Consider the following 13,995-nt stretch of genomic DNA (forward strand, 5'->3'; position numbering starts at 1 on the left):
TTATAAAAGGAATTGTGATTGGGCCGACCCACTTAATAAAACATTAAACCATGTGGAGTGGTGTTACAGTTCAATTAGAATAATATATAATGAGTGCTGATCAACTCACTCCACTGTCTTATTTTTTTCACCCATATTTATAATAAATTTTAATGTCAATTTTACACTCTTTGTAAAATGACATGTAAGGACCAATTATAACTCTATTAATACTTCAAATTAATTGACTTTTTCAGTCATGTTAATACTAAATCTGCTAAATTTATGTTTTTTAAGAGAAAACAAGAAAATTTCAGTAGTCATCAAACTTAATGCCAATACTCTATTTGTCCTGAAAGTCTGTCCTCTTACTTACTGCATTATGTTAACATTGACTTCATGGTATATTATTGTGGCAGCACGTGAGTTTCAAATGAACTTGGAGCAGGCAATCCGGAGATATACAGCTAAAAGTGCCATGGTTGTGGCTCTTAAGCTCTCTCGTTTCGTTGCTTTCGTTCTTGGTCTGGCTCTTATACTTGGCCAACGAAGAAATTCTAAAAAAATTGCATCTATGACACCTCTAGTTGTGTTTTCAGTGATCTTTGAGTGGAGGGGTTGTTTTAGGTAAAAAAAAGTCGACATTTTCCACTAAACTTTGTTCCCCATTTTCCTTTTTTTTTTTTTTTTTGAACATTTTTATTTGCATACATGATAATAATTTAGGGTTCATTCAGGCGTGGCCTTCTTGGCCTGAAGACAAGCTACATGCCAAGGTGAGATTGAGACATTTATAATTAAGATTCTAATTTTTTTTTCTTTGATTTCGTTACTCAATGTATTTTGGTTTTAGGGGTTGTGGATTTGATTATTTGTGGCATCTCTCGACGAACGTGCATACTTTTGCTAACTGTACCATGCAAGAATTAGACTCATCGAGCGCCTATCACCTGATAGAAAATTCAAGAGGAGGGCTCCTGTGCAATGTGAAATTCATCTGCAGTTTCAAACACAACTGCCGAATAGTCTTTTGTTTGGAGTGACTAGTTAATTAATCAGGTACAAGTAGACAGAAAATTTGGACCATTTGAGATTTTTTTGAGAAGTATGGTTTCTTATTTCTGGAAATTCATTTGTTAATACGATATTAATTGGATATAAGCATCAACTAGGTTTTCCCAAGTGGTCTATGTTGCTAAATTTTTAATATTACTTTCTCTAACATCAATTTAGACCAAAACTGGTGTTTCCTGCTCTGGTTTTTTACTTAAATCTGATTGACTCCATTTCTTCAGCACTGTAATCAACAAAAGTGTGCTTGCTTGGCAGGAGAGACCACAGATTATACCAATCCACAATCCCTGCACCAAAATAAAAACACCAAAAACCGAATTAATTCAACTATTTAACAAAATAATCAACATAAGTTCTGCTTCAATCAAGAACTACAAGATTCTCACCTTGGCATAAAGTTTGAACTTAAATCCAAGAAGACCAGCAATTGTCATACCAACGAAATAAAACGTTGCCAAATTTACATACACAGCTAAGTGTTGCCACCCACATCCTCTAACCACACCTGAAAACCGGGATAATCAAAATAATGGACACCAAGAAAGGATGCAGGAAAAAAAAAAAAATGAAAATTCGAATCAAATAGAACTATTCCTACTAGAAACAGTGGGGAATTTCAACCTGAAAAGACACCCTGAACAGAATCAACTATTATTGAAATTGCAAGCAATGGTTCCATTGAAGCAAATTCCTCTTTCAGTACTGCGTAATTCGCATTGCTGTCAATAAAGAAACCAGCCCAAATGTTGTGGCCGTACACAAGAGCCAGAATAACCACGAAAGAAAGAAGCACAGAGAGCTTGAGATTGGCAACCATTGCATTCTTTGCTCTGTCCGGATTGCCTGCTCCTAATTCATTTGAGACTCTTGTGCTGCCACGATGTGTACGGTTTGTTTCAATCCATGAAATAAAAAGAGGATATTGAAAAACTTATTATAAAGGAATAGAAGTGGAAGAACGTCCTAACCTGGCAGCGGCACTGAGGCCATATGTAACCATGTAACCAACTTCTTGCGTATTCACACTGAGGTATATTAAACAAAGGCATGCAGCTTGATTAAGCCAGAAATAATAGACACATTAGAGGACATAGATCTAAGTAGAAATATATAAAGCTTACCACATTGCAAGCAGTGAAGTGTTTTTTGCTGAGTTTGGCATCAGTCCTCCCATGATCACCAGAATCTCAAAAGGCAATTCCTCCAAACTAGAAATGATGAAACGAGTAAATTAAAATGTGGCCTTTAAACTTTAAACATAAACAGAAAAGAGAAAATTTTGGCGTGTCACCCAGTTTGGGTGTTGTGTTGTTAGGCTATGAATCTGATACATTAATCATATAGGATTTTTTTCTAAATGCATGTCTCAATATATCGGAATGAGAACATTACTTGACATACACAGTAACGAAATTTTTAAGAGGATTGTACACTTACCATTCCATTGTTGCTGAGGGAAGGGCCAGTTTCAAGCCGGTGAGGACATAATCAAAAGATTCGAATGAAAATCCTTCCCATGTGTTCTCAATGCTCTTTGTGCACTTAACAGTGAAAGCCAGCATGAGAACAGATATCCATAGAGAAACTGAAGCTGCTAGTGGAGCTCCCTTAAAACCAAGAGTTGTCCAATGCACCAAACCATAGGCGATGCCAATATGAATAACAATGGCAATCACTGAGAAGACCATTGGCATTACATATATAGATTGTGTCTGAAGAAATCTCAACATGTTTTGCAGGAAAGCATAAGCGAATAATCTGGGGATCAAAAATTTCAAAAAAAGTGCTGCAGAGTTTGAAATTTGAGGATCTTGGTGAAGTAAAATTAGTATAGGCTCTGTATAGAGCCAGACTATAGATATCAAGAAACAGAATAGGATCGATATGATGCAAGAAGCTTGTAGATAAATTCCCAACATTCTATACAATTTTGCACCAAAGCCTTGCCCGCAAAGTGTTTCCAGAGCTCCACTCAGCCCAACCTAAAATAAGAAATTAAGTTTCCATAAAAAAATAAAAAAAAATAATAAGTGATTTAAATTAAAAACAAATAAAAATGCTAAACCGGGAAAGCTTGATTTTATTTGATTTTTATTAGATTTGAATCAACTCCACAATCAAGGTCATACCAATCTGCAAGCAAGACTTTGAGAACATATAAAGACAGGGCTCCAAGACAAAGAAAGGAATAAAAGAATTCATCCAAACACCAAGACCTTCAAATTTCCAAACTCTCAAATTTTCAGACGCTTAGAAAATTCAGAAAGCTCTCTCTGCATTCTTCTCCACACTTGTGAAGAAACACCAAACAACCCAACACTTGCCAGTTCCTGCATGGCCACAGACCAAAACCTAAGGCGTTCGTTCATTTGAGATCAAGCCATTGTGACCCTCAGATCAACAACACACACCTTTTTCATCCGAAGATCAAATCATATGATTCAAAGTTGTAAAGCGATTCTAATCCTAAATTCATTTATAAAAATTTAATATTACTTTGTACGCGTGTTCTTGTTTTATTAGTTGCAGGAAAATTCGTACTTACAATCTTATTAGATTTAATATTATGAAATTATCTTGTCACAACAGTGTGACAATAGAATATTTTAAGTCCGTTACTAAAAACACATGATGTCATATACTTTTTGATTGTCTGACAGTAAAAAAATATAACATTTTATATCCATTTTTACAACACATCATGTTATATACTATCTGAGAAAATAGAACATGTTGTATGGTTGTATCCCTTATTAAACTACAACATGTTATTATATACTCTCCAACAATAGAACAGTTTAATGATTGAGAAATTATCACGACCGCAAAACCAGTAACTTTGGCCCATGAATTGGCTAGGTTTGCGCCTGCTAACTGAAGCTCACCAAGGTGGCCAGCAAACATGACCGAGACCAATGGGATCAAGGAAAAGAACACATTGGTGAGAATCGTTGGAAATGAAAAAAGAACCTGTTTTTTGACCTCCTCAGCGTCTACCAGTTTGTTCCACCACCTTCCTTTTGATCCTTCTTCTCCATGCCCACCTGCATAGCTCTAATATGGATGCATTAGTAATGTCTTAAAGTTGGAGATCTTATACAAGTTTTGGTCTTTTGATTTCCAGTATAATAATTGCACTCTAAAGTTAACACTCAAGGGCAGAGCAAGGATGTCTGAAGAGTTTATTGTAATTTACTTATTTTTCTATAAACTATTATTCAATTCTGCGAGCCAAATTTTTTTATAAAAAAAAGGATAATATTCTGTTATAACTTATAAGTAAGTAAAAATAGGGCAACCCAATAACAAATAAATTGATATTTATTGCACTTGAAAGTTGAAACATGTACGTAACTAATGGGGATTGGGACTAGTAAAGTATGGTTTTTGCGAAAGGATGTTGAAATGGTGATATTATAAAGGGGTTTTTGAACTTTAATCTTTTAAGAAGATTCAAATTTAATAAAAACTTGGTGTTAGATTGGATATTGATTTTAGTCTGTTAATGTGCACTTAATTCAAATTTATATTATATTTTTGTTTTAATATTTAATAGATATCTTATTTAATGTTATTACATTAAATTTTAAATTTATTATTATACACATTTTAATTCATTAATTTTATTTAACTTCCTTTAATTAGTGTACCTAAACGTCTATATCATAATATATTTTACTAATTTAGTGTACCGAAATGTTCGTACCTAAATATATTGTAGTAAATTAGTAGCACATAAGAAAATATGCAAAAATACAAGTGTACCAAAAATTCCGTACCTAACTATATGATACTAAACTAGTATACTGAAATGTCGATACCTAAATATATTATACTAAACTAGTGTACCTAAACTAGTGTACCTAAATGTTTGTACCTAAACATATTATACTAACCCGGTGTACTGAAATGTTCGTACCTAAATATATTGTAATGAATTAGTGGCACATAAGAAAATATGCAAAAACATAAGTGTACCAAAAAATCTCCACGAAAATATTTTCTTATATAAGATACTCACCATAATGAAAATTAAAATTTATAATATTTTCATAAAATTTAATTTATGAACGCCATAAAATTATAAATAAAAAAGAGAGACATTGAATATATATGCTAGCATTTAATAGAGTTTAGGGACTAAAATCAATTTTTAATCTTGTATTAGACGTTTTTCTAAATTTCATCTTATTTAGGGATTAAAATCTAGTTTTCTATAGTATAAATAGTTTTGCAATTAAGTTATATGGTGTAAAGTGTTAAATATAGCTAATTTTATATGCTGTAAAATATTGTTTTGTAATTAAGTTAGTCTGGTTATAGTCGAGGGGAGTTGTACCTTTATCTTTGGTTACACTTGATTAACAATATTTATTTATACATGCATGTCCAATACACTCTCTAATAACATACGTAGGATCAAACTATAGTGTATACAAACGTCAATTTTGTAAGTCTAAGTTATTCTCTAGTAGTGCTCAATAAAATAAATTTTTGAGAAATGAAGTGGTTAGAAAGATGTGTTGAATTTCTCACACCTTCTGCAATCATTTCTTCCGCAACCTGGAAGATCAATAATAGAGATATATTATAAAAATTAAAAATAATAAATTAAACTGCTAAGTTGAGAGGAAAAATCAACAATAATAACATAGAAAAAGACTCACAAATTAAATAGCCAACTGAGCTGAGCTGGAGACTGGGAAGGAGGAGGAGGAGGGTGTCAATGATCGCAGAAATTAAGTAGTCTAACGATAGACTTTTGTTTTCTATTGTGATCAGGACTTCAACCATAAATCCTTGATTTAGTTTTTAAGAACTTCAATCACAGACATTTTTTCTGGTATATTTTATATTTTCGGTCCAACCTTTCTGGTATATGCTTCGATCGTAATCCCTTTTTACATATGAATTCGGTAGGGTACTTGTGCTTAATGTTTGGCAAAGTTCCTAACTCAAATAGTCCATGGGGCTAGGGAACGGATTCGATCCTAACCCTAATGTAAACACCCCTATCCCTTAACGTACAACTAAAATCCAAACATTATATTTGGCAAAAAAACAAAATCATACATATGAGGGATCCTTTGTAGGAGCCCCACCCATCCTTCTCTCTCACATCCTCCCTCAACCGTCCCCATGAAGGCCTCTTTCTCTCTCCATTCATCATCATCATCATCATCATCATCCTCACTCCTATCTCACCCATCACCATCATTTCTCTCTCTTCTCTCTATTTGTACTTTTTTTTTTCTCTCCCTCTCTTTGACGTCACTCATTCCTTCTCTCCCTTTTCTTTGTTTATTTTTTTGTTTGATATAAAATTTAAATAGAAATTTTATTTGAACTTATATAACCTTTTTCTACATTAAAATTTTAAACTTTAAATGTGAATGTCAATTTTATTTTATTGCATAATTAACATGAAGTATAAGATGAAATTTATAATAAAATTAAAATTTGTAAATAAACTCACACTCAATAATCAAACTCTACCATCACGCAATGTTTATCCTACGTTTATCTGACTAAACCCCTAAGAGCTATCATAGAGAAAAACAACCTCGTTTTTACCGATGGGTGCTGATTTTGAAGGGTTGAACCATCCAACTAAAGTATGAATCGATTAATGCAAGTTTTTTTTTTTGTTTGATTTTAGTTTTTTTAGAGTTTAGACATAAGAATTCGATGATTGTGGAGTTTCCTATATATTTTTTTTGCCATCTTCATATCTTCCTTTGGATTGCTTTTTTTACTTCTAAACCAAATTCGTTTTAAAGAGTGTAGCCACTAATGATATTGTGGTTGTTGAAGATGATTAAAAATGCTTTGATATATACGTTAAGATTTCCTTTTCTTTGAAAATATTTGTCAATTTTTTTTTTGTCTATTTACATTTGCAAAAATGTCTCCAACTGTATCTTGCTTTGAACACTAACATTAGGAAGAAATGCATGCATATGAGTAACTAATGTTAAATGAATATGACATAATGGATAAGAAAAACCTAGAAATACAGTCGAGGCAATAAACACTTTGTCCTTAAGACAAGTTTATGCTTCACTACAGTGCTAATGATTGATCGGCACTTGTCTCCCATAATACAAGGACCACGTCCTTGTAATAGTAGCACTACAAATCACAAGACTCCAATGAACCACGATTGTGTTGAATATTCTCTCATATGGACTCGTGAGACACTACAAAACTTTCTAACAATAGTACAATATGTGTATGAATATGTGAATGTAGAAGTCATCCAATGATTATAGGGGGCATCCCTATTTATAGAATTTGATATATCTCTGTGGAAAGCATGTGACTATATATTCTTGAAGAGTCAAAAGTTGAAACTCTTCATTTGAATAGACACATCTTTCTACCAAAAGGCACCACTTCTAATTTGCTGAAGTGAACACAACTGATCAACCACGGGGTGTCTGGGAAGGTATTGTGTGATTATTAGAGTCTTGGTTTACACAAACGGATGAGCAGTTGAAGACATCGTGTTCATTGATTATCCAAGTAAATCCGATAATAATTCACTACGGAAGGTTCAAAACCAAAAGCTACCTATCCCGATACCGTACTTTTCCTATTGAATTCTCTCTCTAATGTCTACATTGTCAATTATGTAGTGTTGAGTCAATTGCCATTCATGCAGGGGAATGTTGGAAAAGTTAATATTATTACTATATAAGAGTTGCAACTTTTAACTCTTCATGAATAGTCACATATTTTAAAAAGAGGTATTCCAAATTCTATAAATAGGAAGCCCCCTATAATCATTGAATACCTTCTACATTCACATATCCATACACGTAGAGTACTATTTTTAGAGAGTTTTGTACTATCCCACTGAGTCTATATGAGAGAGTATTCAATACAATCATGATTCATTGGAGCCTTGTGATTGAGAGTGCTACTATTATAAGGATGTGGCCATTGTATCTTGGGAGACAAACGCTGATCAACCATGAGCATCGTAATGCGGCGTAAACTTGTCTTAAGGACAGAGTGTCTAACATTTGCTTCAATCGTATTTCCAGGGTTTTCTAATTCATTATGTTGTGTTCATTTAACATTGGTTATTCATGTGCATGCATTATTTGATATATAATTGCATGAATTATTTCTTGATTTTCTATTTAAAGGATAAACAGTAATGTGAAATTGCTGGGCTAGTTTGCTAGTCTTCTTCAACTCTTCTTCTCTTTTGATCGAGTCCTTTGCTGCTTCTGAACAACTCAATTTTCTCACTCTTTCTCATTCTCATGATATAATACATAGAACTAATTGGATTATTAGTTCCTATGAGAATAAGGTAGTTAGAAGATAGTTTATGTGGTAAAAAAAATTAAAATTTAAGCTCATGTGGTAAAGTCTTTTAGGATGCATTGCCTTTACTACACTTGCAAAAGTCTCAAGTTTGTTATCAGAGTTCACCCCACATATTTGTTAAGACCACGTCAGACTTTTAGTTCAAATAAAAGCTCTCAAGTTTTTTACAACAAAACAAAGTTGAGTCTGAACCATCATGGGATTGTTATTCAGCATGTGTAAAAGAAGCGAACTTTGAAGCCGGTTTTTCTGTGATGAGACGTGGCATATAATATAATCAACAAAATATAATGGCATTTGAATTTAGTCCCAGCGTTGGATGAATGGCTAAAATTTACACGTGCACAAACTCTACTCAATCATCTCTCTCAGTTCAAGTTCTGCCTCATAGAAACAGAAAGTTACCACAAAACTCCCAGAAAAAGAAGACTGGCTGCCGGAGGCTGGGGAACAAAATACAAGAAGATCGCCGTTTGCGCAGAATGCAAAAGTGAATATTGCAGTCAAGATATTTTTAACTGGCTTTCGTTTTTCACATTGGGGGCACCTAGTACCACAGCACATCTCTTGCCTCTCACTGCTCTGAAAACATGAATCTGAATTACGGTTTGCTTGACAAACTCAAAATTTACAGTGTCCCCATCTGAAATCTGGTTCGTGTTACTAAATTCTGCCCAACCTGTTGTCAATTCCATGCGGTGGAAAGATGACTTGGGACGGAGTATAACTTTAGCACAGCATGATCTTCCGGATTCATTTCGAAGCATTACAGTGCCTGTGCTCATTCAGACATGGCTAGTTTCTTCGGAATTATCTGCAATTTCAAACATGATTGATATCGAAGGAGAGTCCATTTGTCCTGATCATGACAGGTGCTGAACGATATAAATTGCTTGGAAACTAATCCAAATTAAGTTAAACATAGAAACAGATTCACTAACCTCATACCGAAGTCTAATACTCAACTTAGTGCACTCCCCTAACAAGTGGTGGAACTTTCAAAGAAATTTTCTTGAAAATGTTTCCCGAAAAATTATATCTATTACTCTTTTCCAAAACAACAAGAAAAGGTTTTCACAAAACAAAAAATGGCTTAAGAATCAGCGACAGAGTACTCACCACACAGTATTCTTGATACTTCTTCAGAGTTTCCATAAAACATGGATTCTCCAATTTGAATGTGAATGTGAAGCATCTGGTTGATGTTTCTTTTACATAACCAGTTGAAGGTCTCTTTCCAGGCATGGCATTCTCTATACAGCACCAAATTGAACCAGGATTACGAAAAAGGGCGAGGAAAGCCATTATAGAAAATTTACATACAAATCTACAACTTACCACTTCTGCTAGCAATGGTCCCTTTATTTTCGCAGTCTGCATCGTAGTTTTCAGTTTCGGATTCGACAATTTCCTCTTTTACTCTGGCTTGATTTCCTTTATTTTCCTAGGTAACTGGACTGCTACTCCTCCCCTCGGCTTCCTCTACATCCTTCTCACAGGCACTTTTATCATATAAATTTTGATTCACCATGGTAATGGAACACCAGAAATTCCCCAACTTGCAGAAGATGATCCTTCACAAAATCCTGCCAACCCGCCGCATAGAAGAACAAGCCGTTCTCTCGCTCTTCCAGTCCCACAATCCACCTTTTTCCACCAGGGCCTTTAAGAGCGCATTTGCCAAGTGATTGTCCACTTAAGTTTTTGAGAAACGCATGCGGTATATGCTGAAAAATTCGACGGCTTCTTAAAAGACCATACTATATATGCATAAAACTAAGCAAGCTTAGCATCAGTAATAAACAAAATTCAAACTGGATAACATCATACTATTTGACACTAATACAAAGAACATAATTAAATACATGGAAACCATTCATTGTAAACCTTCCAAGTAATTCTATCATTGTGTATTGACTAATCCTGAGCAGAGAGGGTGACATAATGTGGCAAAATTTTCTTGTTCTGACTTCCCGTGATTTCTTCACCCATAATTTGGCATTGGCACACAATCCTGTGCAGTACCAAACACAGCATTGGATTAATGTTATCATCTCTAATACAACTCAGTCCAATCCAATGCAGTCTAATCCTAATCCGATCTAGTCGCAATCACAAATCATGTCCTTAGAGAAAGAAGTCCACACAGATCCCAGATATAATGGATATGCACGTGTTAATTTCTCCATTATTGATCGACACAATCACTAAAATATAAACAGAAGTAGATCCAAACAAGAAACCATGAAAAGGGTATTTTAATATTAACTCAAATTCCTGATTAACCTTGAAAACGCACTTAAAAAAAAAAAAAAAAATGAAAACTTGCAAGCGCGACTATAAAAATTTGATCTTGAAAAGTTCAAAAAGAAAAAGAAGGCAAGATTTTACCAGATGCTTAGGGAAGTCACCAAGTAGGACCTTGAAAAACGATTGTTCCTTTCGTGAACCCTTCCTTGCCACACACAAAACTTTCATAGCTGTGAGAAAGTAAATCAAGAGTTCAACTTACAACTTCTTTTGTCCGCAATGTTAGTTTTGTTTTCTGTATCTTCGTTGTAGATTTTAGTTTGATCAAGGTCAAGAATTTCATCTTTCACTCTGGCACGACTTCCTTTGTTCATTGAGGAAACAGAATTGCCACTTCTCCTCCTGGCTAGTTCTACATCTTTCTCGCTTGCGCTTCTATCATAGATTGTGACTTCAAACTTTGAGTCACCATCATAATCGAAAACCAAAAAATTTCCGATTTCTAAAGAATGATCCTTCACAAAACCTTGCCAACCGCCATGGAAGAATAGACCATTCTCTCTCTCTTCCGGTTTCATAGCCCACCATTGTCCACTAGAGCCTCTAAGAGCACATTTGTGAAGTGATTGTCCACTGAAGTTCTCGATAAATGCATGTGGTATACGCTACAAAAATATATAGCTCTTAGAAAACCATGTATATGAAAAATATATATTGCTTCTTAGAATTTTATTATTATTAAGGGAAGGGGACTGGTTCAAAATTATTACAATAATTAAGGGGATGATAGACTTTTAAACTCGGGATGCATGAGTAGAAAATCAACGCCTTATCTACTAAGATATTGAGTTACATGCAAAGCAAGAAAATCGAGAAAATCTCACATCATATCCTATGGGACCAACAGAAGAGCGTAGCCAAAAATATTTCACACATCATTAACCTATGGAAAATAATAATTAAGCTTGGAACAAATTCAACTGTTCCAATCAAATAGCAGCCATATTAAGTAATTGCACCGGGCATTGGCAGCTGATTGAGCAAGGGGAAATTGTCATGTTAAAACGCCTCTTTGTTCTACGATTCCTCAGTCATAGTTAAGGCCTGGTTTGGTACTGAGGTGATTCTGAAAAAAGTTGGTATCAAAAAAAGCTGGGAGCTATTTTTGTGTTTGGTAAACATTTAGTTTCAGCTTTTTTTTCACAATTTTGGGTGAAAAAAAGCCAAAAACAAGAAGATGCAAAATCCAGTTTTGAAAAACCGGTTTTTTTTTCACATCTGTTTTACATAAAAGTTTACCAAACACTATAATACTGTTTTTTTTTTTTTCAAAAGCACTTTTACAAAAAAGTTTACCAAGCACTCTGCTGCTTTATTTCACAGTTGCTTATTCTTACAGCACAGCAGAAGTAGTTTTTTTTTCAAAGCACAGTAATACCAAACCAGCCCTTAGTCAGACCGTCTATCCCAAACTCCAATTGGCAATGCTAAAGCAAAACATAGGAACAACACAACTACGCGTCTAGCGCATGTGCCCAATGTTGAGCTACATATGTTTTGATGTCACGAAGAAAGTTGAGATTTTAACTTTAAAGCCGTTGCCAATGGCGGAATAACTTTAACTCCTTGTGAGCCTATGCAAGTTTTCTCAAATTTCTAACCTGGGACACTTTTCAACATCCTCACACTAAAAAGAAATGGGCTCAAACATGTACATGCCCAACTGCAATCTTTCGGGCATCACTCAGATTCTAATGTACTAATCAAACTTAAAACCAAACAGAAAGATCTTATCCAAGTAAATCCTCCACATAATTTTATTTTCTTTAAAGAGGCAATCATGGATTCAATTATGAATTAATTAATGTAGGAATTGATTTAGAAAAGTGAAAATAAAAGGATAAGACGCATGCATGTTTTACCAGATGCTGAGAGAAGTCATCAAGTAGGACCTTGAAAAATGATGGTTTCTTTGGCGAAGATTTTCCCGCCATTTGAACCTTCTTCTCTCCTATCTGTGGCAATGAGATTACTGAAACAATTTTTCTGGTACTTAATTTCCAGGCAGGAGAAATTGGAGAAATGATGCTTCACCTTTTCTTACTCTTCTGCTGCCATGTGTATAACATGCACTTAAAAACTAGGATTAATCTTAATTTACTATTTGAAGTCAACATTTGATACATCATTTTTTTACATCCCATAATGATACCGAAGATCATAATTTTGACATAGTGCTTATATAGACAGTCATCAGACGCTCCGTGTCAATATAGGAAGCACATGAATTTTTATTAAGATTCCCCGAAAAAAAAAAAAAATACCCAAAAAATTTTACACCTCCATCCGAGACTGTCTTCTTCATCGGCCATACATACCCACACTCATCCTCACTCTTCCTCTCAGATCATCCCTATTTCGATTCCTAAACCACAAAACTCGGCGTTTTGATTCTTCAGGGATCGAGGAGGCCGACCTGCTCGGCTCACTTTCCGCCACAGTCCCATTCTGGCTGCCCCAATTACCCAACACCTCATCGGGATCGAAATCCCCGACCTCAAACTCGTCACACATGCTGTCGTTCTCGTCTACAATGCAGAACCTCTGGACCACATCAGGCGGCGGCAAAGAAGGAGGAGGCGGAAGCAGTAGAGGTGGAGCTAGGGTTTCGTTTATGAGGGCGGAGAGGTTGAAAGGCTTGTCGAGATTGGACGAGGCGGAGACGGCGGAGCATGCTTGACGCGTGGTGGTGGTGAAGAAGAGGAGCTACTGTGACCCATCGGACCAGTGCTTCCAAGGTAGAAGAAGGTGACTGCTATCATCACAGATCCCCAAATTTTTAGGTGATTAATTTAATTGAATTTAATTGGGTCGAATTGGAAACGAAGAACACATCGAAAAGAAACGCTGCGTTTTGGTGGGTTGAGGAATCGGAATTGGGATGGTCTGAGAGGGGTGAGTATCTGAAGGTTGAGTGTGGGTGTGTGTGGCCGAGGAAGAAGAAGTCGGTAAGGTTTGGGGTTTTTTTTTTTTTTTTCCTTAAAAGAAAAAATCTAAATTTTTAAATTTTTAAATTTTGAATTTTTGAATTTTTTTAATATTCACGTAAACCCATATTGACATGTGACGTTTAGTCAGTGTTCACGTGAGCTTTATATCATCAGTTAACACAAGTTTGGATGGAAAACTTAACAACCAAATTTGGATGAAAAAAAAATTTGATGTATCAAATATTGAAAATCAAAAAAGTTTAAAGCCGTAAACTGAGATTAATTCTAAAAATTATTATTGTATGTTGTTATGTTAGTTTGAAAAAGGGTAATGCTTGCGAGATCAAATTTTTAAATCAAA

At 34.8% G+C, this 13,995-nt stretch overlaps 2 protein-coding genes and 1 long non-coding RNA gene across 3 annotated transcripts; all 3 read right to left on the reverse strand.

The window, feature by feature from the left end:
- Positions 1-1,081: 1,081 nt before the first annotated feature.
- Positions 1,082-5,864, reverse strand: LOC103933444 (protein DETOXIFICATION 19-like). Its single transcript, XM_048587029.1, has 8 exons — positions 5,721-5,864; positions 3,874-4,097; positions 2,491-3,035; positions 2,175-2,261; positions 2,022-2,078; positions 1,675-1,925; positions 1,440-1,558; positions 1,082-1,340 (listed from the first exon to the last, which is right to left on the reverse strand). Exons 1-8 carry the CDS (start codon positions 5,845-5,847, stop codon positions 1,209-1,211), a joined length of 1,542 nt encoding a protein of 513 aa, XP_048442986.1. The 5' UTR covers positions 5,848-5,864; the 3' UTR covers positions 1,082-1,208.
- Positions 5,865-8,642: 2,778 nt separating this feature from the next.
- On the reverse strand, positions 8,643-10,763 carry LOC125478646. Its single transcript, XR_007259434.1, has 4 exons — positions 10,282-10,763; positions 9,733-10,121; positions 9,514-9,647; positions 8,643-9,208 (listed from the first exon to the last, which is right to left on the reverse strand). It is a non-coding gene; the product is annotated as an uncharacterized LOC125478646 (long non-coding RNA).
- Positions 10,764-10,889: 126 nt separating this feature from the next.
- LOC125478474 (putative B3 domain-containing protein Os03g0621600) lies at positions 10,890-13,218 on the reverse strand. Its single transcript, XM_048586652.1, has 3 exons — positions 13,039-13,218; positions 12,567-12,659; positions 10,890-11,309 (listed from the first exon to the last, which is right to left on the reverse strand). The coding sequence occupies exons 1-3, from the start codon at positions 13,216-13,218 to the stop codon at positions 10,890-10,892; spliced, it is 693 nt and encodes a 230-aa protein (XP_048442609.1).
- Positions 13,219-13,995: the final 777 nt, after the last annotated feature.

This window comes from the organism of the source record quoted next, unplaced genomic scaffold (genome assembly GCF_019419815.1).
Source record: "Pyrus x bretschneideri cultivar Hongxiangsu unplaced genomic scaffold, Pyrus_bretschneideri_v1 Contig25, whole genome shotgun sequence".
NCBI lineage: Eukaryota > Viridiplantae > Streptophyta > Magnoliopsida > Rosales > Rosaceae > Pyrus > Pyrus x bretschneideri.

Excerpts from the sequence above, each read along its gene's own strand:
- LOC125478474 (XM_048586652.1), bottom strand. The coding sequence starts at position 13,218 with ATGTGTGACGAGTTTGAGGTCGGGGATTTCGATCCCGATGAGGTGTTG. Across the intron at positions 12,660-13,038 it reads GGGATGATCTGAGAGGAAGA|ATAGGAGAGAAGAAGGTTCA; the intron begins GTGAGGATGAGT and ends TCATTGCCACAG. Across the intron at positions 11,310-12,566 it reads ATGACTTCTCTCAGCATCTG|CGTATACCACATGCATTTAT; the intron begins GTAAAACATGCA and ends ATATTTTTGTAG.
- LOC103933444 (XM_048587029.1), bottom strand. The coding sequence starts at position 5,847 with ATGGTTGAAGTCCTGATCACAATAGAAAACAAAAGTCTATCGTTAGAC. Across the intron at positions 4,098-5,720 it reads CTCAGTTGGCTATTTAATTT|GTGGGCATGGAGAAGAAGGA; the intron begins GTGAGTCTTTTT and ends AGAGCTATGCAG. Across the intron at positions 2,262-2,490 it reads CCCTCAGCAACAATGGAATG|TTTGGAGGAATTGCCTTTTG; the intron begins GTAAGTGTACAA and ends CATCATTTCTAG.